The 25256-nt window shown below is 38.2% G+C and overlaps 1 protein-coding gene across 14 annotated transcripts in view; it reads right to left on the bottom strand.

Annotated features, from left to right (window-relative positions):
• Window positions 1–25256, bottom strand: part of TFEC (transcription factor EC) — a 789619-nt gene that overhangs the window by 53373 nt on the left and 710990 nt on the right. For all 14 annotated transcript variants that reach the window (XM_060414728.1, XM_060414723.1, XM_060414727.1 and 11 more), the window contains one exon: window positions 17370–17621. In XM_060414728.1, coding sequence (XP_060270711.1) covers window positions 17370–17549 — 180 coding nt within the window. In that variant the 5' untranslated portion in view covers window positions 17550–17621. The remainder of the gene's footprint in view (window positions 1–17369; window positions 17622–25256) is intronic.

Genomic DNA, 25256 nt, shown 5'->3' with positions numbered 1-25256 from the left:
ACTTTAAAGTCTAATCCAAAGCATTTTTTCACAGCTTCCAGGAATCTTCATAACTAATCACCTTGGAATCCAATTGTTATTTTAAGAAAGGCAACTTTTTTTTTTATCAGATGAAACAGAGTTAACAGATTTCTGCTGCTGCTTCTGGTGCTGCTGCTGCTAAGTCACTTTAGTCGTGTCCAACTCTGTGAGACCCCATAGACGGAAGCCCACCAGGTTCCCCCATCCCTGGGATTCTCCAGGTAAGAACACTGGAGTGGGTTAGATATAAGAAATCAGCAAAATAAGCATCATAAAAGTAATAAATAAAGATGATAAAATACAAAGGAACCACAAAATATTTTGACTAAAGTAAAAATGGTGATAGTAGGCATGGAAAAATGAGACTCAAGGACAAAGGAAGAGATTTATAAGATTTGAAGGATTAAAAGTAAAGGTCTACAAAAGACCAAGAATTAAGCTTTTCAACAATTCTGGGAGCAAGAAGACAGCAGGATAACATTTGAAGTGTTAAAGATAAAGACTTTTGAACCTAGACATTTATAACCAATAAAATATTCTTTAAATATGTGCATAAGATAAAATTTTTCTTAGACATGAAAACCTAGAACTTTTAGAGCAAAAAAACCTTTGGAAAACACGCTTTTAGAAAATACACTAGTCATATAATAAACTATGAAATCACTGCAAAATATAAGAATGAGTGCTCATCATGTCCAACTCTTTGTTACCCCATGGACTGTAGTCCACCTGGCTCCTGTCCACGGGATTATCCAGACAAGAATACTGGAGTGGGTGGCCATTTCCTCCTCCAGGGATTTTCCCAAGCCAGGATTCAAACCCACATCTCTTGTGTCTCCTGCACTGGCAGACAGATCCTTTATGACTGAGCCACCTGGGAAGCCCAAGTAACACTAAAATGTTTTTGATCTAAATAAGAAAAATGTGTGTACGTGTATATATATTAATATTTGAATATATAAATTTATTCTAAAAATATCAATTCAGGAAGATAGGTGAGAAGAAGAAGGAGATGAGATCAAACTCAGGGAGCTGTTTACCTATAGATATAGTACAGATATTGCTAAACAGTGATACAGATAAAGAAAAAAATATAACTATGTGTCTTAAGTTAGGTGTAACAAAAAAAGAAAACCTTAGCCAATGGGGGATAGAAAAAAAAGATTGCAAATAAGGAAACAGAAAGCATAGTAAATAAAAATGCGAAAAAAGATAACGATTAAACACTAATGGTAAAGTAACTATAAGAATGTAAATGACAGCATGAAAAGGCAAAAAGATATGAGAGGATGAGTCCTCCAGGTAGGAATGTGTCCAGTAAAGTACTGGGGAAGAGCAGAGGACAATAACACCTCTATTAAGCAGAAACAATGCTCAGTTGTGGATGTGTCTGTTGATGAAAGTAAAGTCTGATGCTGTAAAGAACAATATTGCATAAGAACTTGGCATGCTAGGCCCATGAATCAAGGTAAATTTGATATAGTCAAGTAGGAGATGGCAAGAGTGAACATCAACATCCAGGAATTGGTGAACTAAAGTGGATGAAGTGAAGTCGCTCAGTCGTGACCGACTCTTTGCAATCCCATAGACTGTAGCCTACCAGGCTCCTCTGTCCATGGGATTTTCCAGGCAATAGTACTGGAGTGGATCACCATTTCCTTCTCCAGGGGATCTTCCCAACCCAGGGCTTGAACCCGGGTCTCCTGCATTGTAGACAGATGCTTTACCATCTGAGCCAATGGGAATGGGCAAATTTGATTCAGATGATCATTACATCTACTATCATGGGCAAGAATCCCTTAGAAGAAATGGAGTAGTCCTCACAGACAACAAAAAAGCCCAAAATGTAGTACTTTGGGCAACCTCAAAAACAACAGAGTGATCTTGGTTTCTTTCCAAGGCAAACCATTCAGTATCACAGTAATCCAAGTCTATGCCTCAATCGTTGATGCCAAAGAAGCTGAAGTTGACTCTATGAAGCCCTACAACACCTTCTAAAACTAAGACCAAAAAAAGATGCCATTTTCATCATAGGGGATTGGAATGCAACAGTAGGAAGTTGAGAGATACCAGGAATAACAGGCAAATTTGGCCTTGGAGTACAAAATGCAGCAGGGCAAAAGCTAACAGAGTTTTGTCAAGAGAACATGCTTGTCATAGCAAATACCCTTTTCCAACATCACAGATAGTCAATACCAAAATTAGATTGATTATGAAATTTGCAGCCAAACATGCAGAAGCTCTATAAGAGAGTCAGCAAAAGCAAAACATAGAGCTGACTATGGTTCAGATAATGAACTTTTTAATGCAAAATTCAGGCTTAAATTGAAGAAAGTAGGGAAAACCACTAGGCCATCCAGGTATGACCTAAATCATTCCCTTTATGATTATACAATGGAAGTGACAGATTCAAGGGATTTGATCTGGTAGAAAGAGTGCCTGAAGAACTATGGACAGAAGTTTGTAACATTGTACAAAAGCAGTGACCAAAAGTAACCAAAAGAAAAAGAATGCAAGAAGGAAAAATGGTTGTCTTAGGAGGATTACAAATAACTGAGGAAAGAAAAGAAGCAAAAATGCAAGGGAGAAAGGGAAAGATATGCTCAAGTGAATTAATTCCAGAAAATAGCAAGGAGAGATAAGAAGGCTTTCTTAATGAACAATGCAAAGAAATAGATGAAAACAATAGAAGGGGAAAGACGAGAAATTCTTTAAGAAACTTGGACATATCAAGGAAACATTTCATTCAAGGATATTTCAAGGATAAACATTTCATTCAATAAATAACAGAAATGGTAAGGACCTGACAGAAGCTGAAGATATTAAGAAGAGGTGGCAAGAATACACAGAAGAACTATACAAAAAAAGACCTTAGTTACCCAGATAACCATGATGCTGTGGTCATTCACCTAGAGCCAGACATCCTGGAGTGTAAGTAAAGTGGGCCTTAGGAAGCATTATTATGGACAAAGCTAAAAGATGATGCTGACACTCAATGTGTCAGCAAATTTGGAAAACTCAGCAATGGTCATAAGACTAGAAAATGTCAGTTTTCATTCCAGTTCCAAAGAAGGCCAATGTCAAAAAAATGCTCAAACTACCAAACAGTTGCACTCATTTCACATGCTAGCAAAGTTATGCTCAAAGTTCTTCAAGTTAGGCTTCAGCAGTACATGAACCAAGAACTTCCAGATGTACAAGTTGGGTTTTGAAGAGGCAGAGGAGCCAGAGATCAAATGGCCACCATTCATTGGATCATGGAGAAAGCAAGGGAGTTTCTGAGAAACATCTACTTTTCCTTTATTGACCACACTAAAGCTTTTGATTGTGTGGATCATAAGAAATTGTGAGAAATTCTTAAAGAGATGGAAGTACCAGACCACCTTTCCTGTCTCCTGAGAAAGTGAGACATCTATAAACAGGTAAAGAAGCAGCAGTTAGAACCAGACATGGAAGAACTGACAGGTTCAAAATTGAAAAAGGAGTACAACAAGGCTGTATATCGTCACCCTGCTTATTTAACTTATATGCAAAATGCCAGGCTGGATGAATCATAAGCTGGAATCAAGATTGCTGGGAGAATTATCAACAGTCTCAGATATGCAGATGATACCACTTAATGGCAAGAAGTGAAGAGGAACTAAAGAGTCTCTTGATGAGGGTGAATGAGGAGAGTGAAAAAGCTGGCTTACATCTCAACATTCAGAAAAGCTAAGATCATTGCATCAGGACTCATCACTTCATGGCAAACTGATGGGGGAAAAGTGGAGACAGTGACAGATTCTATTTTTGGGAGGGTTCCAAAACCACTGTTGATAGTGATTGCAGCTATGAAATTAAAAGACACTTGTTCCTTGGAAGGAAAGCTATGACAAACCTAGACAGCATATTAAAAAGCAAAGACATCACATTGCTGACAAAGTGATAGTCAAAGCTATGGTTTTTCTAGTAGTCATGTACAAATGTAAGAGTTGGACGATAAAGAAGGTGAAACACTGAAGAATTGATGCTTTCAAATTTTAAGTGCTGGAGAAGACTCAAGAGTCCCCTGGACTGCAAAGAGATCAAACCAGTCAAAATTAAAGATAATCAACCCTGAACATTCATTGAGAGGACTGATGCTGAAGCTGAAGATCCAATACTTTGGCCACCTGATGCAAAGAGCCAGTCATTGGAAAAGACCCTGATGATGAGAAAGACTGAAGGCAAAAGGAAAAGGGAGCAGCAGAGGATGAGACAGTTAGATAGCATCACTGATCAATGGACATGGATTTGAGTGAACTCTGGGAGATAGTGGAGGACAGAGGAGCCTGGCATGCTGTAGTTCATGGGGTCGAAAAGAGTTGGAGACCACTTAAGGACTGAACAACTAAAACAACAAAAAGTTAACATACTGCTGGAGAAATTATTATTCAAACTGGATTTTTTCAAAGGTATTTTAATGTTTTGTCTATAAGGGATGAATTTAAAATAAAACAATAGGGAAAGCTGAAATTAAATTGCAAAGGTGTACTACAAAGATGACCAAAGGGAAGCAACAGTAGGAATGTTAATATTAGACTATATAAAAATCAAGATAAAACATTGAAGGAAAAATAATACCAAGTGACCATGAATACATATGTACCTAAAAGAAAAAATCTATTGCAGCATCTGTCAGAGCAGGATACAGCATGCTTGGGGCTGGTGCATGGGGATGACCCAGAGAGATGTTATGGGGAGGGAGGTGGGCGGGGGGTTCATGTTTGGGAACGCATGTAAGAATTAAAGATTTTAAAATTTAAAAAATAAAAAACTAAAATTAAAAAAAAGTTAAAATACAAAAAAAGAAAAAAGAAAAAAATCAATAATTGTAGTTGAATACTTTAGTTCACCCCTCTTCAAATCATAAACCTGAATTAAACTTTCTCTTCACCTATTCTATAGGCCATATCTGGTTCCTGTCATCCTCTGTATAACAACACTTCTCAAATCTTAAATTCCATTATCTTACTCATCAAATGCAGTATTCCATTTAGTCCAATCTAGACTCTCTATGGGGAGAAGGCAATGGCAATCCACTCCAGTACTCTTGCCTGGAAAATCCCATGGACGGAGGAGCCTGGTGGGCTTCTGTCTCTGGGGTCGCATAGAGTCGGACATGACTGAAGCAACTTAGCCCCAGCAGCAGCAGACTCTCTATGACTGATCAGCTGAAAAATTTTTATTTCTTGACTCTCTATGCCTTTACCCTATTATCTTTCTGCCCAATCATCATGAATATCCCAGGAGTTCAATCTTTCCACTTCTGTTAACTCTGAATTCAAAGCAGAATGGCTCTTGCCCACCATCTTACTGAAATGTCTTTTGTTGCTATTTTCTTTGACTACTTGACTGACCAATTCAGTAGACATTTATCAGTCCTATTTTTTTCACCACATTTGAGTGTGGGGTCATTTCCTCCTTCTTTAAATCAACTCCTTCAGTGGCACCGCACTAGCTATCCTTTTAGTTTATCTTTACAGCCCTTTTCCTCTCACCACTCCTTAAATGTTGGTGACCCCCTCATTCCCAACCTTGGTTTACTACTCTTATTGTATTCCTGTTCTCCAGGAACTTTCTCATTCATATTTTCAAGTACTACTTACAGGCTGAAGGCTCTTAAATCTCTTTCCCCCTCTAGATTATTCCTCCTCAAAGCAAACTTGTATATCCAGCTCTCACTATCATTTCTGTTTGATGGTCTCACAGATACACAGTTTTAAAATGTTCTAATGTAAGACCTCCTGAGAAATCTGTATGCGGGTCAAAAAACAACAGTTAGAACCGTATGTGGAACAACAGACCGGTTCCAAATCAGGAAAGGAGTATGTCAAGGCTGTATATTGTTACCTTGCTTATTTAACTTATATGCAGAGTACATCATGAGAAATGCTGGACTGGATGAAGCACAAGCTGGAATCAAGATTGCCAGGAGAAATATCAATAACCTCAGATATGGAGATATACCACACTTATGGCAGAAATCAAAGAAGAATTAAAGAGCCTCTTGATGAAAGAGAGAGGAGAGTGAAAAAGTTAGCTTAAAACTCCACATTCAGAAAACTAAGATCATGGCATCTGGTCCCATCACTTCATGGCAAATAGATGGGGAAACAGTGGCTGACTTTACTTTGCCAGACACAAATTGGCAGACACAGCAGATGGTGACTGCAGCAATCAAATTAAAAGACGCTTACTCCTTGGAAGAAAAGTTATGACCAACCTAGACAGCATATTAAAAAGCAGAGACATCACTTTGCCAACAAAGGTCCATCTAGTCAAAGCTATGGTTTTTCCAATAATCATGTATGGATGTGAGAGTTGGACTATAAAGAAAGCTGAGCACCAAAGAATTGATGCTTTTGAACTGTGTTGTTGTAGAAGACTCTTGAGAGTCCACTAGACAGCAAGGAGATCCAACCAGCCCATCCTAAAGGAAATCAGTTCTGACTATTCATTGGAAGGACTGATGCTGAAGCTGAAACTACAATACTTTGGCCACCTGATGCGAAGAACTGACTCATTTGAAAAGACCTTGATGCTGGGAAAGATTGAGGGCAGAAGGAGAAGGGGACGACGGAGGATGAGATAATTGGATGGACAAGAGTTTGGGTAAACTCCCGGAGTTGGTGATGGACAGGGAAGTTTGGTATGCTGAAGTCTATGGGGTCGCAGAGTCAGACAAGACTGAGCAACTGAACTGAACTGAACTGAACTGAATATAAGGCCTCATTTCTCACTGTGCTATGGAAGTAACCTCCCCACTGGTCCCTCTCTCACCCCAGGCTTCTTCTCCTACTAGCTGACAGAGTGATATTAAAGTCAAATCTGATTATGTCACCATAGTCCCCACATTTGAGCGTTTCAAGTATTTGGAATTACTTAACATGAAGTACCAGCCTTTCTGTGATTTGTCTATTGCCCAGTTCTCTGGTGTCACCTTCTGTCAATTTTGCCTCTCATTTTCTCCCCACTTCATGCTGTTTCTTTGCTCATACAATCTTACTTAGATAAATTGCCCCACTAGTCATTTTTGTCTAAGTCTACTTGACAGACCTCCAAATCAGAACAGTACTTCTACACTCCTACATATACCATTGTCCTTTCTACATAATAGTATATTTGTTTCATTTTTTTTCTCTTCCCTTCAACTTAGAGCTTTTAGAAAGTATAGAAGATAAGAAAAACAAGACAAGGAATAATAAATGGCACCCCACTCCAGTACTCTTGCCTAGAAAATTCCATCGATGGAGGAGCCTGGTGGGCTACAGTCCATGGGGTCACAAAGAGTCGGACACGACTGAGTGACTTCACTTTCACTTTTCACTTTCAGCATGTACTATAAAGATGCTATGATAAGAGCAATTTTTATCCATATGACATAGCTGGTACTATGAAAACTCAGAGAATTAGGCACCTAATCCACATAGAGTATCCCCAGGGAAAGAAGAAACCTGAAATGAATTCTGAAGAGTCAGTTGGAATTATAAGTGGAGACTGAATGAGTAGTTGGTAAAGAAAGGTTGTAAGGAGGGAGAACCTGGCCACTGTGGAAGTCATACATGGACCATATAGTTGAATAACAGAGCTCCATCCAAATGTGAACTGATAAGTTTGGGTCAGGTGGCAAGGATTAAATATGAAAGAGTCCTGTGTCCCCATGGTTCAAATTTGAATTTTATCCTGCAAAGACCCAAGCTATAAAATGCTTATTTGACTTTATATTTGATTGTCTTACCTTTAATCATCAAATTATTCTTAATTCCAACTCCTAAATCCTGAATCTATGGATGCTCTCATAGATTTATTCTGTGGTAGCTTTGATTTCTGGGGCCTTATTTGAATTAATGATGTGTTCCCTGATGTCACAGGAGGATAAGCATAGAAGAAAGAAATACCAAAAATTGGCAACCACCATCTCCTGAGCATTCACACTGCCCTTGTGTTAGAAACTTTTAAAATATAAGTGACATCACTAAGTGATGTCACTAAGATGGAAACACAGATAGTTCCTGAATTCAATCCACCTCCTGAGAAGAACAATTAATGTCTATTCAGAAAGAAAACACCACTAAGAGAATCCCAGAGCATGGAGGTGAGGCTGAAATACCCCCTGAACCTCAGAGATCAAGGCAGACTACATTAGAAGGTGAGAGAAGCAGCTGCACGTTGATCTATTGACCCTCCCCTAATGATAGAGACAGAATGAAGGAACAAAATAGGTGATTAAATAGTTAATCCCACTAGGGGAATATAGGTAGAAAAAGATGGAAAACTCCTGTAAATTAAGCATTACTAGAGAAAGCAGGTTTGCTTAACCATGAAACCAAGCAGGCTTGCTTAGCAACAAAACCATGCAGCAGAAACACAAGTCGTGTCCCCAAACAATAAAACAATGGTGGCATGAGACCCACATCCTTCCCAATAAGCTCAATAAGTTAATGACCCCCCAGACGGTCTCTGTGAACACAGCAGTCATTTATGGGAAGGTGACTTTTCAAAATGAAAGACCCTCATTGTACTGAGACTTGAAAATATTTTTCCAAAGTGCTATGACAGTCCCGCCCTAACCATATAGGAAGGGACAAGTAAAGTCCACTGCCCTGTGTGAGGGAAGAACTAATGATGGAAACAAGATGTCTACTCAAGAAAGACAAAGAAGGTCTTCCATGCCCCACTTTTCCTTTGGTTATAAAACTATAGCCCACTAGGTTCTCAAGGTGCAAAATTTCTCACTCACCAACTTGTAAGTCTCAAAAGCATCCTATTCTAGTAAGTCTCTTCTCACCTACCACTTCACTTTTGCTGGACTCTTTGCATTGAGACATAAAATACTGTGATGCCAGAACTCTTTGGAGTCCTGGAAACGACACCTATTGGTTTCACTAAGACAGTACAATGTTATACGCAGAAGTGCCTGACCCCTGGTTGCTCCAGTGGGAAAAGAGAACTCAGCGAGGACAATCAGTCACCTTCAACATTGTGAAGCTGCTTTGTAGGAGCCCCTACTTTGATTTCTTACCATGGGAATTGAGAGGAATCTATGGGATCCAGTCGCTGAGAATCTGACTATAATAGAGAAGCAGGGAGGGCTTGTAACACCAAAACACAGATCTTGGCAGATAGTTCTTTAATGCCTGAGGAGCAACCCCAACCAGCAGCTTCACTTGTCAGCAGAACCAAATCAGGGGTACACTCTGACCAGATAATTGGTTGGAGGGGGTGCAGATTTGACTGATTCAGATCCTCAAGGAGTTTTATCAGTTGTAGAGCCCATTTGCCCATACCCAGGCAAGATGATGAGTCAGAGGCCCCTGGCAGCCTCATCTGACCAGAAGAGCTAGGGACAACTCCTGGAAGCTGTGTGGTACAGTGGTGCTCAAGCCAAGAGGCAGGTGGACAAGCAGAGCAGATCAACCCCAGAGCAAAGCCAATACCAGTCATGGGATCTTCCCCTGCAGGCACAGGCAGGAAGATTAATTCATAGCCAAGGCTGAGGGTAGTTCCTGGTCTCTCTCTCTAACCTGACAATCTCTTTGGAAAATTGAAAATAGCCTGGAGGGGCCCAACCCCCTCCCTCCCAGGCATAGGGGCTGAAACATAGTTTCACCCACTGTGAATAGTCTCCTCTGACTCCAGCTGAATCAGAAGGGCTAGCAAAATTACCTGAAAGCTATACAGCACAGGCACACTCAAGCTGAGCAAAAAGCAAACAGAACTGGAGAGCAAAGCCAGTGGCACTGTTTAGCCAAGGAACTTGGGTGTGGGTCAGATTGAGTTAAGATCACGAAGAGCTTTACTGGTTTTAGAGCAGCTTCTCTTACTGTCTGGGCAGGGAATCTAATTAGTAGTCTTGCTCATCATTGAATACAGCCTTCAACCTATCCTTCCAGGGACCTTAACAAGAGCACAGGGGAAGATACATGGCCCATTCAATAGCCCCACATACAGTGGCACTTGAACAGAGAACACAACCCATGACTTCCCCTGTAGAGCAAAATCAGTGGCCTCACCCAACTAGGGAATTCAGTGCATACTCAGGCCTTATTCAGGCACCCAATGAACTGCATAGGTCCAGGGCCCTGGCCTGTTTCTCTGCCAGGAGAGGGAAGCTAATTCATAGCCCCATCTGCTATATCTGCTACATTAAGTCCCAACTATCTAGTTCAGTTCAGTTCAGTTCAGTCGCTCAGTCGTTTCCGACTCTGTGACCCCATGAACTGCAGAACTCCAGGCCTCTCTGTCCATCACCAACTCCTGAATCCACCCAAACCCATGTCCATTGAGTCGGTGATGCCATCCAACCATCTCATCCTCTGTCATCCCCTTCTCCTGCCCTTAATCTTTCCCAGCATCAGGGTCTTTTCAAATGCGTCAGTTCTTCACATCAGGTCGCCAAAGTATTGGAGTTTCAGCTTCAACATCAGTCCTTCCAATGAATACCCAGGACTGATCTCCTTTAGGATGGACTGGATCTCCTTGCAGTCCAAGGGATTCTCAAGAGTCTTCTCCAACACCACAGTTCAAAAGCATCAATTCTTCCGTGCTCAGCTTTCTTTATAGTCCAACTCTCACATCCATACATGACCACTGGAAAAACCATAGCCTTGACTAGATGGACCTTTGTTGTAAGCCTGATCAAAGAATTCAAGCAACTGTGGAGCCCATTCAACATCCTCACTTGTGTAAGGAACAAAGCTAGCAGTCCTATCCAGCTGCTCTCAGCTGGTGGCACAGCCCCCAATCCATATCCTCAGTTGCTTGGCACAAATAGATCATAATAACAGGAATTACCTGCGCAAAGACTTTAGTGGCAGACTCACCCAGAAACCAAAACTGAGAGCCTGGTGAAGAACTGTCACTGACAAAGCAAGCCTGTAAAGTCTGCAAGGGCAGCCCTATTAATCAGATGCACAGAAATCAACACAAGGAACTAAGGATCACAAAAAGTCAGGTAAATATGATACCACCAAAGGAAACTAATAAAACTCAGATAACTAAGTCTAAATAAATGGAGATCTGTGAACTGTCTGATAAATCAATAAAGATTTCAGAATAATCCTTTTAAGGAATTTTAGTAACCTACATTATTATAGAGCACTGGAATGCAACAGTAGGAAGTCGAGATACCTGGAGTAACAGGCAACTTTGGCCTTGGAGTACAAAACAGGCAGGTCAAAGGCTAACAGAGTTTTGCCAAGAAAATGCACTGGTCACAGCAAACACCCTCTTCCAACAACACCAGAGAAAACTCTACACATGGACATCACCAGATGGTCAATACTGGAACAAAATTAAGAAATAAAATAATCTATTATTAATAATCTGATATAAAACATACAAATTGTAACAGCAATAACTGAGGAGAAGTGCAAAGAATACAAATTCTATGAAGTAACTTGCTATTAATTTAATATAGGGTGTTACAAGCTGGATTTAGAAAAGACCAGGGATCAAAACGCCAACCTCTCTTGGATCATAGAAAAAACAAGAGAATTTCAGAAGAACATCTACTTCTGATTCACTGACTATGCTAAAGCCTTTGACTGTGTGGATCAAACAAACTGGAAAATTCTTAAACAGATGGAAATACCAGACCACCTTACCTGCCTCCTGCGAAACCTGTATGCAGGTCAAGAAGCAACCGTTAAAACTGGACATGGAACAATGGACTGGTTCAAAATTGGGAAAGGAATACGTCAAGGCTGTATGTTATCACCCTGCTTATTTAACTTCTATGCAGAGTACATCACACAAAGTGCCCACACAAAGCACAAACAGGAATCAAGATTCCAGGGAGAAATATCAATAACTTCAGATATGCAGATGACACCACCCTTATGCCAGAAAGTGAAGAGGAACTAAAGAGCCTCTTGATGAAAGTGAAAGAGGAGAGTGGAAAAGTTGACTTAAAACTCAACATTCAGAAAACGAAGATCATGGCATCTGGTCCCCTCACTTCATGGCAAATAGATGGGGAAACAATGGAAACAGTGACAGACTTTATTTTCTTGGGGTCCAAAATCACCGCAGATGGTGATTGCAGCCACGAAATTAAAAGATGCTTGCTCCTTGGAAGAAAAGTTATGACAAAGCTAGATAACATATTAAGAAGCAGAGACATTACTTTGCCAACAAAGGTCTATCTAGTCAAAGCTATGTTTTTTCCAGTAGTCATGTATGGATGTGAGAGTCGGACCATAAAGAAGGCTAAGAGCCAAAGGATTCTTGTTTTTGAACTGTGGTATTGGAGAAGACTCTTGAGAGTCCCTTGGACTTCAAGGAGATCAAAACAGTCAATCCTATGGGAAATCAGTCCTGAATATTCATTGGAAAGACTTGTGCTGAAACTGAAGCTCCAATACTTTGGCCACCTGATGGGAAGAGCTGACTCATTTGAAAAGACCCTGATGCTGAGAAAGATTGAAGGCAGGAGGAGAAGTGGATGACAGAGGACAAGTTGGTTGGATGACTCAATGGAAATGAGTTTGACCAAGCTATGGGAGATGGTAAAGGACAGGGAAGCCTGGTGTGCTGCAGTCCATGGGGTTGCAAAGAGTCAGACACACCTGAGAGACTGGACAATGAACAAATTTTATATAATTCTCATGGCAAACACTGCAGGTGGTGCTAGAGGTAAAGAACCCATCTGCCAGTGCAGAAGACATAAGAGACAGGGGTTCAATGTCTGAGTTGGGGAGATCCCCTGGAGAAGGGCATGGCAACACACTCCAGCATCTTGCCTGAAGAATCCCATACCTGGGGCACTACTGTTGATTGTTGCAAGAGACTGAAGCAACTGAGCACATGGAAAACACAGGGAAAATCTTATACTAAGTACACTAAAGAACTTGATAAAGAAGTCAAAGTATGTTGATTCCAAAGACAAAACAAAACAGAACAAAAAGACAGAGGGATAAGAAACAGAGATTGTTGAAGCTATCAAACAGCCAGAAAGCAACTAATAATATTTTGTTGTAGTAAGCCCTTACAGCTTCCTAGGTGGTTCAGTGGTAAAACATCTGCCTGCCAAGGCAGTAGATGCAAGAGACACAGGCTTGATCCCTGGGTCAGAAAGATCCCTCAGAGTAGAAAATGGCAATTCACTCCAGTATTCTTGCCTGGAAAATTCCATGGACAGAGGAACCTTGGTGGGCTACAGCCCATGCAGTTGCAAAGAGTCAGACATGACTGAGCACAAGCACACACAAGCCCTTGCCTATCAGTAATTGTTTTAAATATAAACAGATTAAATTATCCAATTCAAAGACATAGTGTCAATGAGTGGATGAAAAAAAAAAAAAGATTCAACAACCACTGTCTCTAGGAGACTCACTTTGACTGTAAGGACAAACAGATTGAGAGTGAAGGGATGGAAAAAGACATTTCAAACAATGGTAACTAAAAGAAAGTAAGAATAGTTTACATTGATTACATCAGACAAAACAGACAAAACTAAAAATGGCAAAAAAAAAAAAAAAGAGAAAGAAACAAGGAAAGTCGTTATATAAAGGTAAAGCGGTCAATACAACAAACTGATATAATTTATGAGCCCAACATCAGAGCATATAAATATATAAAGCAACAGCTAACAGTGCTAACGAGAAAAATAAACAGTATAGTAATTATAAACAATAATATTGGAAGACTTTTTACCACTCTCAACAATGGATAGATTATCCACACAGAGAATCAATAAGGAAATGGTAGATTTGAACAAATTCAAAGGATCATAAAGGGCAACACAGAACAACTATGTTTTTCAAGAAACTGTGAAACCTAGAAGAAATGGAAAAATTCTTAGAAGCATAAAACTTATTAAGACTGAATCAAGAAGAAGTAGAAAATCTGAATATACCAATTACTAGTGGAGATTGAATTAAATTAGTAATAAAAAATCCCCCAGTGAGATGGGTACCAAACATTTCAAGAAGAATTAACATCAATCCTTCTCAAAGTCTTCCCAAAAAATCAAAGAGGAGGGAACACTCTCTAACTGATTTTATGAGGCCAGCATTATCTTGATACTAAAATCAGAAAATGAGATTACTAAAAAAGAAAGCTACAGGCCAATATCCCTGATGAATATAGATGCAAAATTTCTCAATAAGATACTAGCAAATTAAACGCAGCACATATGAAAAACATAATTCACCAGTGATCAATCTATGAAAAGGGAAAAAAAAAATGTTTGCAAACCATACATCTGATAAGGAGTTAATAACCAAGACCTATAGAAAAGATCCTACAACAACAATAAAAATGCAATTGAAAAAATGAGAGAAGGACCTGAATACATATTTCTCCAGATAAAATAAACAAAAGGGGAACAGGTACATGACAAGATCCTTAACGTCATTAGTTATTAGGGGAATGCAAATTCAAACCACAATGAGATATCACCTTATACCTGTGAGAATAGCAATCACAAAAGATAAGATAATAATGCTGGCAAGGATGTGGAAAAAAGATTACCCTTTTATGATATTGGTGAGATTGTAAATTGATACAGCTACTCTAGAAAACAGTATTCAGGATCCTCAAAAAAAATTAAAAATAGAACTACCTTATGATACCAAAATTCCACTCTTGGGAATATACCCAAAGCTAATAAAAACAATACCTTGAAAAGATATCTGCAGCCCCATGTTCACAGTATTTATAAAACCAAGATAGGAAAGCAACCTGTGTCCATCTATCAGTGAATGGCTAAAGAAACTGTGAAATATATAAATAAGAATGCTATTTAAGCATGAAAAAACAAGGAAATCCTATCATTGGCAACAACATGAATAGACCTTGAGGGCATTATGCCAAGTGAAATCAGTCAGGCAGAGAAAGACAAATAGTGTGTGATCTCACTTATATATGGATTATAAAAGAAAAACAAAAAAACTCATAGAAAAAGTTATCAGACTTGTAGCTACCAGAAGTGGAGTGGGGGAATGTGGTATGGAATTGGAGAAAGGTGGTCACAAGATACAAACTAAAATTATAGGATAAATCACTAGGGGTATAATGTACTACAATGTAACAACTATATTTAACAATGTTATATGATATACAGGGAAGTTTTCAAGAGGAAATTTTTTTTCTTCTTTTCTCCTCTTTTTCTTTTATTGTGTCTACATGACAAGATGGATATTTACTGAATTTATTGTGGTAATCATTTCATAATATATGCAAATTAAATCATCATGCTATATGCCTCAAATATATACAGTTATTATGTCAATTATTCCTCAGTAAAAAACAATTTAAAGTAATCATAAAAGTAAAAGATCACAGAAGTTCCCTACAACCCACCCAGAATAAGTATCAAAAGAACTCTTCAAGCTGTAGAAATGTTAGTAAGAGAGGTTAAGGATTGAGACCCCACAACTGGTAAGTGGTAGTTTTAACCTCATGCTGTTGACTCTAAAGAATGCACACTTTCTGCTTTGTAACAAGGACTCCTAGAACTAATCAAAGAATATCAGGAAATGGCAAAAAAGTAGGATGTATCTTAGCTACTAAAGACAGCAAAACTGGAATTGATAGCAGTATGTGAAAATGTGTCTATGATAAATTAAATTCAAAACCACACAAGTTCAAACAGATGAAATAAAACTATGATTAACTGGACATTAATGACAGAAGAGACTCTTAATACACAGTTTAAAGAAAAATGGTTAAAAATTTAGAAAATGTTCATCTGAAGCCAGCGTGCATGTTGTCCCTAGACCACTGCACATATTGAAGCTTTCAACCCTTCCCAGCCATGCAGCTCCTTTTGACTGACACCACCTAAAGGACCTCTAAGATCAGGTAAATTTCTCTTATAATGTACAACCTTATTATAAAATAAAAGGAAAGCTGTGTTCCTAAGAAATAAAACTGCTTACTAAGAAAATTAACATACGTTACTCATCCTTTCTCATTTCTTAGAAAACATATTTCACAACACAGACTACTTACGATCACAGCATCATATTTCATAAGATACATACTCTGATCATTTTCTGGGTTTTGCCTAGAATTGACAGGCATATGCATATCTTTTGGAATTTGTTTTTTCCTTTGTAAATCAAACTTCCACACAAGGGAAAACTTTGAAAGAAGGTGGTTATGAGACAAATTGTATTGGGTGAGTTCTAATATTTACTGTACAGATGAACAGATGATTCTCATCTAATATATTTTTATGACCATCATAGAGTGAACAGAGAACCTAGTTGTACATTTTTTTTGGAAAATTCTTTATATATTTGTGACTGAAAAGTTTAAGTAAATATACATGTAGAGATTTAAATTCAGTTTTGGATTTTAACTAGTCATGTTTTGTGATTGCTTTATATTTTATTAAACAATCTACTAGATCCTTCCTCTTTTCTCTTTTCTAGATCAACATAAAATTTGCAAAAGAAAATTTTCCTCTATCATTTGGAATTTAAATACTTAGATATTGAGTATTATTCTTTTGCACCTGGAGACTATAGACTTCCCTTAAAAGCAGTAACCTGAATTCAGTAAAAATCACCAGGAATGTAGATTGGGAGATTAAATCTAGAAGCAAATAGGACCACGGCTTCATCTAACTAATCAAATGGAAAAAAGAAAAGAAAAGAATAGAAAACTCAGTTATGGATGTAGGTTTTCTACACTGCAATATTAAAGGAAGTCTTTTTCCCAGTTCAAGTTCTTTCCCACTTCTATTGATTTTTCAGGATTTTTTTAAGGTCCATTTACAAGCAAGCCACAATAATTACGAACTCCACAAAGCTAAACACTCATTCATTTTATATCTTCAGCACCTCAAATTTTCTCTTAGTCAATGGAAAGCAAGTATTTGTTGAAAATAGAAAGGAATGAATAATCAGTCATTAAAAACTCAGATACAATACTATAAAATATTAAGTGCAAGAAGACTATTAGTCTCATTCTGATAAACGTTTCTAGAGTAATTTTTTACTATTATTTAAATTCCACTTGTTTCATCTTAATGGGTACTTCAGAAAATGTAACTGTTGATAAATGTTTTAACTAAAGCTATCAGAAAACCAGTACAATACAAGCTAAATTTTCTTAACATAAATTACTAATAGAACTTCTTTTGACTCACACTGATACAAACTGAAATAAAAATTTAAAAATGAATTGTTATATTTTATGCATAACAATTCTTATGGAAATAACTAATTATTAAAAATTAATAAATTAAGATATCTTTTGTTTAATGAATTTGCATATAGAATGTTTACTATAAAAATATTGACTTCAATTTCTTGAAGTTTTTTTTTTTTTTTTCAAAAAACTATATATTTTCATAAATCAGTCATTAGACATACATGCCATTCCGTATTGTCATCTTCTTTGCCAAGAGTTAGCAACTTGGTGAGTGGATTTCCAGTGAGACCAGTGTCACTCTCGGGAGACGGGTGTCCATGCTGCACCAGAAGCTCACTGCTTGGCGTGGGAGGATGTGACCTTTTAAAACTTTGGTTGAGAATCTGGTGGTCAAGGGTCATGAAGGGTTTTACTTGCTGTCGCTGAACCTTCTGTAGCTGAGTCCTTGCAGGACTTTCCAAGTGTGCTGGGACCTACCAAATAGAAACCAAACAAATGCAATGTGTAGCATCATCTGGTAAAGAAGTTCCACTTTTGACAACTGAATTATGACAGTAAACACTATAATGTCCAGTTTCTTTCTTATTTATGATCTATACATCTGTCATAATTTACATAAGATATTAATGGGTTATAGTTTTAAGGAATAATTTAAACTTTACTAGAATATTTCAGTAAATATTCAAGGGATTAGATCTGATAGACAGGGATTAGATTCAAGGGATTAGATCTGATAGACAGAGTACCTGATGAACTATGGACGGAGGTTTGTGACACTGTACAGGAGGCAGGGATCAAGACCATCCCCAAGGAAAAGAGGTGCAAAAAGGCAAAAAGGTTGTCTGAAGAGGCCTTACAAATAGCTGTGAAGTGAAGAGAAGTGAAAAGATAGAAGAGAAGAGAAATAGAAGTGACAGGCAAAGGAGAAAAGGAAAGATATACCCATTTGAATGCAGAGTTCCAAAGAATAGCAAGGAGAGATAAGAAAGCCTTCCTCAGTGATCACTACAAAGAAATAGAGGAAAACAATCGAATGGAAGAGTCTAAAGATCTCTTCAAGAAAATTAGAGATACCAAGGGAACATTTCATGCAAAGATGGGCTCAATAAAGGATAGAAATGGTACGGACCTAACAGAAACAGAAGATATTAAGAAGAGGTGGCAACAATACACAGAAGAACTATACAAATATGATCTCTACGACCCAGATAATCATGATGGTGTGATCAGACATCCTTGAATGTGAAGTCAAGTGGGCCTTAGGAAACATCACTACAAATAAAGCTAGGGAGGTGATGGAATTCCAGTTGAGTTATTTCAAATCCTAAAAGCTGATGCTGTGAAAGTGCTGTACTCAATATGCCAGCAAATCTGGAAAGCTCAGCAGTGGCCACAGGACTGGAAAAGGTCAGTTTTCATTCCAATCTCAAAGAAAAGCAATGCCAAAGAATGTTCAAACTACCACACGGTTGCACTCATCTCACACACTAGCAAAGTAATGCTCAACATTCTCCAAGCCAGGCTTCAGCAGTACATGAACCGTGAACTTCCATATGTTCAAGCTGGATTTAGAAAAGCCAGAGGAACCAGAGATCAAATTGGTAACATCTGTTGGATCATCGAAAAAGTGAGAGTTCCAGAAAAACATCTACTTCTGCTTCATTGACTATGCAGAAGCCTTTGACTGTGTGGATCACCACAAAATGTGGAAAATTCTTCAAGAGATGGGAATACCAGACGACCTGACCGCCTCCTAAGAAATCGGCATGCAGGTCAAGAAGCAACAGTTAGAACTGGGCATGGAACAACAGACTGGTTTCAAATTGGGAAAGGAGTATGTCAAGGCTACATATTGTCACCCTGCTTATTTAACTTATATGCAGAATACATCATGAGAAATGCTGGACTGGATGAAGCACAAGCTGGAATTGAGATTGCCAGAGGAAATATCAACAACCTCAGATATGTAGATGATACCATCTTATGGCAGAAAGCAAAGGAGAACTAAAGAGCCTCTTGATGAAGGTGAAAGAGGAGAGTGAAAAAGTTGGCTTCATATTCAACATTCAAAAACAAAGGTCATGGTATCCGGTCCCATCACTTCATGGCAAACAGATGGGGAAACAATGGCAACAGTGAGAGACTATTTTGGAGACTATCACTGCAGATGGTGACTGCAGCCATGAATTTCAAAGACACTTGCTCCTTGGAAGAAAAACTGTGACCACCCTAGACAGCATATTAAAAAGCAGAGACATTACTTTACCAACAAATGTTCGTCTAGTCAAAGCTTTGGTTTTTCCAGTAGTTATGTATGGATGTAAGAGTTGGACTTTAAAGAAAGCTGAACACCGAAGAAATGATGCTTTGAACTGTGGTGTTGGAGAAGACTCTTGAGAGTCCCTTGGACTGCAAGATCAAGCCAGTCAATCCTAAAATAAATCAGTCCTAACTATTCATAGGAAGGACTGATGCTGACGCTGAAACTCCAATACTTTGGCCACCCGATGTGAAGAATTGACTCATTGGAAAAGACCCCAAAGCTGGGAAAGATTGAAGGCGGGAGAAGGGGACGACAGAGGATGAGATCGCTGGATGGCATCACCAACTTGATGGACATAGTTTGAGTAAACTCTGGGAGTTGATAGACAGGGAGACCTGGCATGCTTCAGTCCATGGGGTCGCAAAGAGTCGGACCTGACTGAGCGACTGAGCTGAACTGAAAATATTTTAAATGTTAACCAACTGTTTAAGAATAGTCATTAAAATAACATGCAACTGGTACCAAACCTGGAATAAATATATAGGCAGCAAAACTTTTTGAGGATCTGATAAGAATGACTAAAATAATAAAAGGAATATACAGCTAATTCACTATTATTAGGGATTTTTATATAATATATATCTCCTAGATTCCTTTGTATTACATATAAACATTATATTGAATATAATATAATTATTTTTAATTAAAAGTTTAAAAAATTATCCATGAAGGAACAGAGACTAGAAATAAATATATGAAATATTGTCTGATACTTTACGGGTGATGAAAACCTAGGTGACTTTTTTTTCAATTTTCTATATTTTCAAGGTTTTGATACTGAGTTCATTTTCAGCTTTAAAAAATCTTAATTTTAAATGCTTCTGTATTCTCATTTTATAATAACAATACTTTATTAAAGCCATTATGAATTGACCGAAAGAAAAGCATTCAGAGAAAAACTAGTGTCATGTGCCAACTAAGCAACTATCCAGTATTTTGAAATTCCTCTTTCAAAACATAGACTTAAAATTCTGGACATCTTCAGTCTAATTATCATAGTTAATGATATAAAATTATTTGTATAAGGACAACTTTAAGTACTCTAAGCTTTCCCTTTAAAAGCCTCTGAAAATAGGATTGCCCACCAGTCCCCGTTATATTTACTGTGCTGCAATATGGCTTCTAATACATTTTCCTCAAGTGGCCTATATATAATCCTATTTAATATTTCCCTCATGTTAAACAATAGTAAAGATTGCTGTACAGTGCTTATTTTTCCTTTTATTTCAGTTTCACAATCTACTCCTTAAATCCCTTAACATGCATTAGCTCAGATAAATAGCCTTTACAAAGGATTTTGCATTTAAATTAGCTGGTTTGGGTTACAATATTGTAGTAGTTACTTCAGTTTAATTCTGTTATGCTGACATTTTTAGCATTATTTTAATTGTACTACCATAAAATAATTTTTCAGTCATATAAAAAAGATTAAGATTGGTAATAAAGATTACACATATTACTAATTATATTGCTATGAGCTTTAAGTTGTAAAATAACATTTCATTAAAATGCCAGTGGTAATTTTTTAGGGTAGCTATTTAGATTATTCTACAGTTTTAAATTAATCCTTCTTAATCCACATACATCTACAAAACATACATTATAAATAGCATTTTCAGATTCACAAATCTGATTGATTTTCACACAATGTAAATGAATGCTAAAGAACACTGTATATTTTTCTAAGAAAAGCATGTTGAATCAGAATATACAACTTTCATTAACTAATTCATTCATTGATGTTAAAAACATCTTTAGAGTACTTATTGCAGTACGTGTTACATCAAGTGTCCATGGGAAGTCATAGTTGTGACCCTAGGGCTCTAGAAATTTATAATATACTTGGGCAATATTAATACCAACTACAGCAAAAATGATAATAATGATAAATATAGAAATATGCAACAAGTATCAAGCACTCTGCTAAGCATTTTATACATATTATTTCATTTACTTCTTGTTACAATCTTAGGATATAGATATGAATAATATCTACATTACACTATATAATTGAAGACACTAGAACTTAGGTTAAATGGCATGGCTGTCATCATTCCACTGGCAAGGAAAGGAGTGGGAATACAGGGCCTGGCTTTCTAAGCACTACAGGATATTGGTTCCTGATTGAAATTACTGGAACACAAAGCAAAAAGCTCAGAAATGTATTATCGTTGTTGTTGTTTACTTGCTAAGTCTGACTCTTTTGCAATCCCATGGACTGTAGCCTTCCAGGTTCCTCAGTCCATGGGATTTCCCAGGCAAAAATACTGAAGTAGGTTGCCATTTTCTTCTTCAGGGGATCTTCCAGGCCCAAGGCTGAACCCATGTCTCCCACTTGGCAGGCAGATTCTTTACCACTGAGCCACCTGGGAGGTAAACCATAATCAGAGTTTCAAAGTCTTCACCTATAAGGCCAGAGCAGTTGCAGACTGTGAATTGGTTCTTTAGATTATCAAAGAGACTAAGACCACTCAGATGTAAGGAAGTTTTGCTATTAAAAATAATAAGTAAAACACATTTCTTGAACTCTGAATTACTCAAATAATAATTATTATTAATATTGTTTTCATAATCTCTGAATTATGTCTCAACATTATCTCTCTGGAATGCTGTTACTGCAACTAAAAATAATAATCAGCTTAAATTCAAGACTTTTATTTCATGTAAAAGAATTTATTTACTTTTATTCTCCCTATTTTCCAAAACATTATAAATAACTATGAGCTGTAAATGTGGTGTGGAGTAGGGAAAGACACCCCACTCCAGTATTCTTGTCTGGAAAATTCTATGGCCAGAGGAGCCTGGGGGACTACAGTCCATGGGGTCACAAAAGGTTGGACATGACTGAGCAACTGAGCACACACACATGTAAATGTGGTGAAAGGTATTTACACCATTAGATGCAGGCTGAAGATTAATATTGCAACTGAGTGCCAAATTTACCCATGAGCATCCTGACAACAAAGGGAAAAGGAAAATTATTAAAACATATTAGGTGGAACCTTCTGGAATCACAGATACTTAACCATTTTGATCTACAAAATGTCTGTTCCATATTGTTGTTCAGTCACTCAGTTGTTTCCAGCTCTTTGCAACCCCATGGACTGCAGCACACCAGGCTTCCCTGTCCTTTGCCATCTCCCAGAGCTTGATCAAACTCATGTCCATTGAGTTGGTGATGCCATCCAACCATCTTGTCCTCTGTCATCCCCTTTTCCTCCAGCCTTCAATCTTTCAGGCACCAGGGCCTTTTCCAATGAGTCAGTTCTTCGCCTCAGGTGGCCAGAGTATTGGAGTTTCAGTTTTAGCACTAGTCCCTTCAATGATATTCAGGATTGATTTGCTTTAGGATTGACTGGTTTGATCTCCTTGCAGTTCAAGGGACTCTTAAGAATCTTCTCCAATACCACAGTTCAAAAGTATCAATTCTTCAGCACTCAGCCTTTTTTATTGTCCAGCTCTCATATCCATACATGACTACTGGAAAAACCATAGCCTTGACTACACAGATTTTTGTAGGCAAAGTAATGTCTCTGCTGTTTAATATGTTGTCTAGCTTTGTCATAGCTTTTCTACCAAGGAGCAAGCATCTTTTAATTTCATGGCTGCAGTCACCACCTGCAGTGATTTTGGAGCCCAAGAAAATAAATTCTGTCACTGTTTCCATCGTTTCCCCATCTATTCACCATGAAGTGATGGGACCAGATCCCATGGTCTCCATTTTCTGAGTTTTGAGTTTTAAGCCAACTTTTCACTCTCCTCTTTCACTTTCATCAAGAGGCTTCTTAGTTCCTCTTGCTTTCTGCGATAAGGGTGGTGTAATCTGCATATGTGAGGTTATTGATATTTCTCCCATCATTCTTGATTCCAGCTTGTGCTTCATCCAGCTGGGAATTTCACATGCTTTGATGCTGGGAGGGATTGGGGGCAGGAGGAGAAGGGGATGACAGAGGATGAGAGGGCTGGATGGCATCACCGACTCGATGGACGTGAGTTTGGGTGAACTCTGGGAGTTGGTGATGGACAGGGAGGCCTGGCGTGCTGCGATTCATGGGGTCGCAAAGAGTCAGACACGACTGAGTGACTGAACCGAACTGACTCTTCATATAAGTTAAATAAGTAGGGTGACAATATACAGCCTTGACATACTCCTTTCCCAATTTTGAACCAGTCCATTGTTCCATATCTGGTTCTAACTGTGGCTTCTTGACCTGCATACAGGTTTCTCTGGTATTTCTATCTCTTAGAGAAATTTCCACAGTTATAATTCAACCTAATGTATATTTCTTAAAAGTAATTAAATCATACCAGCTCTGAGGAAAGACATATATTTTCCAGAAAAATATCCAAGAATTTATAAACTAGATTTTTTCGTAAAAGACATAATTGATACAATTCTAGTAGCAGATTTGTAATATGTGCAGTGAAATTCTTTACATTCTCAGGTTTAAATATATATATATGTGTACACATACATACATATATTTATTTATTATCTTAAACTGAGTCTTCCAGGAACAATCTGAAACTTGACTATGGGAGGTTTACTGGGGGCTGCTCTCAAAACCAGTTCGACACTAGAATGAGGGAAGCAGGATCAGATGGAAGCAAGTGTAATTCAGTCATGAAGGGGATAATGTTTGCCAAGCACCATAACATCCACCACATTTATTCTTGATCAAAAGCCCAAAGTATAATATGAATCAGCTCAAGTGAAAGCCCAAACATAAAACTTTATACTAATTTGACTTGACCCTTAGATACCAGAGACCACACTTAGAGCAGGTAAAACAATGTTTTCCAAACCACTTTATACAGCAGAACAGACTGGTTCCAAACAGGAAAAGGAGTATGTCAAGGCTGTATATTGTCACCCTGCTTATTTAACTTCTATGCAGAGTACATCATGAGAAACGCTGGGCTGGAAGAAGCACAAGCTGGGATCAAGATTGCTGGAAGAAATATCAATAACCTCAGATAAGCAGATGACACCACCCTTATGGCAGAAAGTGAAGAGGAACTAAAAAGCCTCTTGATGAAAGTGAAAGAGGAGAGTGAAAAAGCTGGCTTAAAGCTCAACATTCAGAAACGAAGATCATGGATCTGGTCCCAACACTTCATGGCAAATAGATGGGGAAACAGTGGAAACAGTGTCAGACTTTTTATTTTTTTTAAAGACGCTTACTCCTTGGAAGGAAAGTTATGACCAACCTAGACAGCATATTAAAAAGCAGAGACATTACTTTGCCAAAAAAGGTCCATCTAGTCAAGGCTATGGTTTTTCCAGTAGTCATGTATGGATGTGAGAGTTGGACTGTGAAGAAAGCTGAGCACTGAAGAACTGATGCTTTTGAACTGTGGTGTTGGAGAAGACTCTTGGGAGTCCCTTGGACTGCAAGGAGATCCAACCAGTCCATTCTAAAGGAGATCAGCCCTGGGATTTCTTTGGAAGGAATGATGCTAAAGCTGAAACTCCAGTACTTTGGCCACCTCATGAGAAGAGTTGACTCATTGGAAAAGACTCTGATGCTGGGGAGGGATTGGGGGCAGGAGGAGAAGGGGATGACAGAGGATGAGATGGCTGGATGGCACCACTGACTCGATGGACATGAGTTTGAGCAGACCCTGGGGGTTGGTGATGGACAGGGAGGCCTGGCATGCTGCAATTCATGGGGTCACGAAGAGTCGGACAGGACTGAGTGACTGAAATGAACTGAACTGAACTGAACTACTGAACCTAGAGGATCAGCTCGTTAGATCCTAGACCCAATATCAGTTATCTCAA

The sequence above is a fragment of the Ovis aries genome, chromosome 4, assembly GCF_016772045.2.
Source record: "Ovis aries strain OAR_USU_Benz2616 breed Rambouillet chromosome 4, ARS-UI_Ramb_v3.0, whole genome shotgun sequence".
Taxonomy (NCBI): Eukaryota; Metazoa; Chordata; class Mammalia; order Artiodactyla; family Bovidae; genus Ovis; species Ovis aries.
This window is presented reverse-complemented; position numbering and strand designations above follow the sequence as displayed.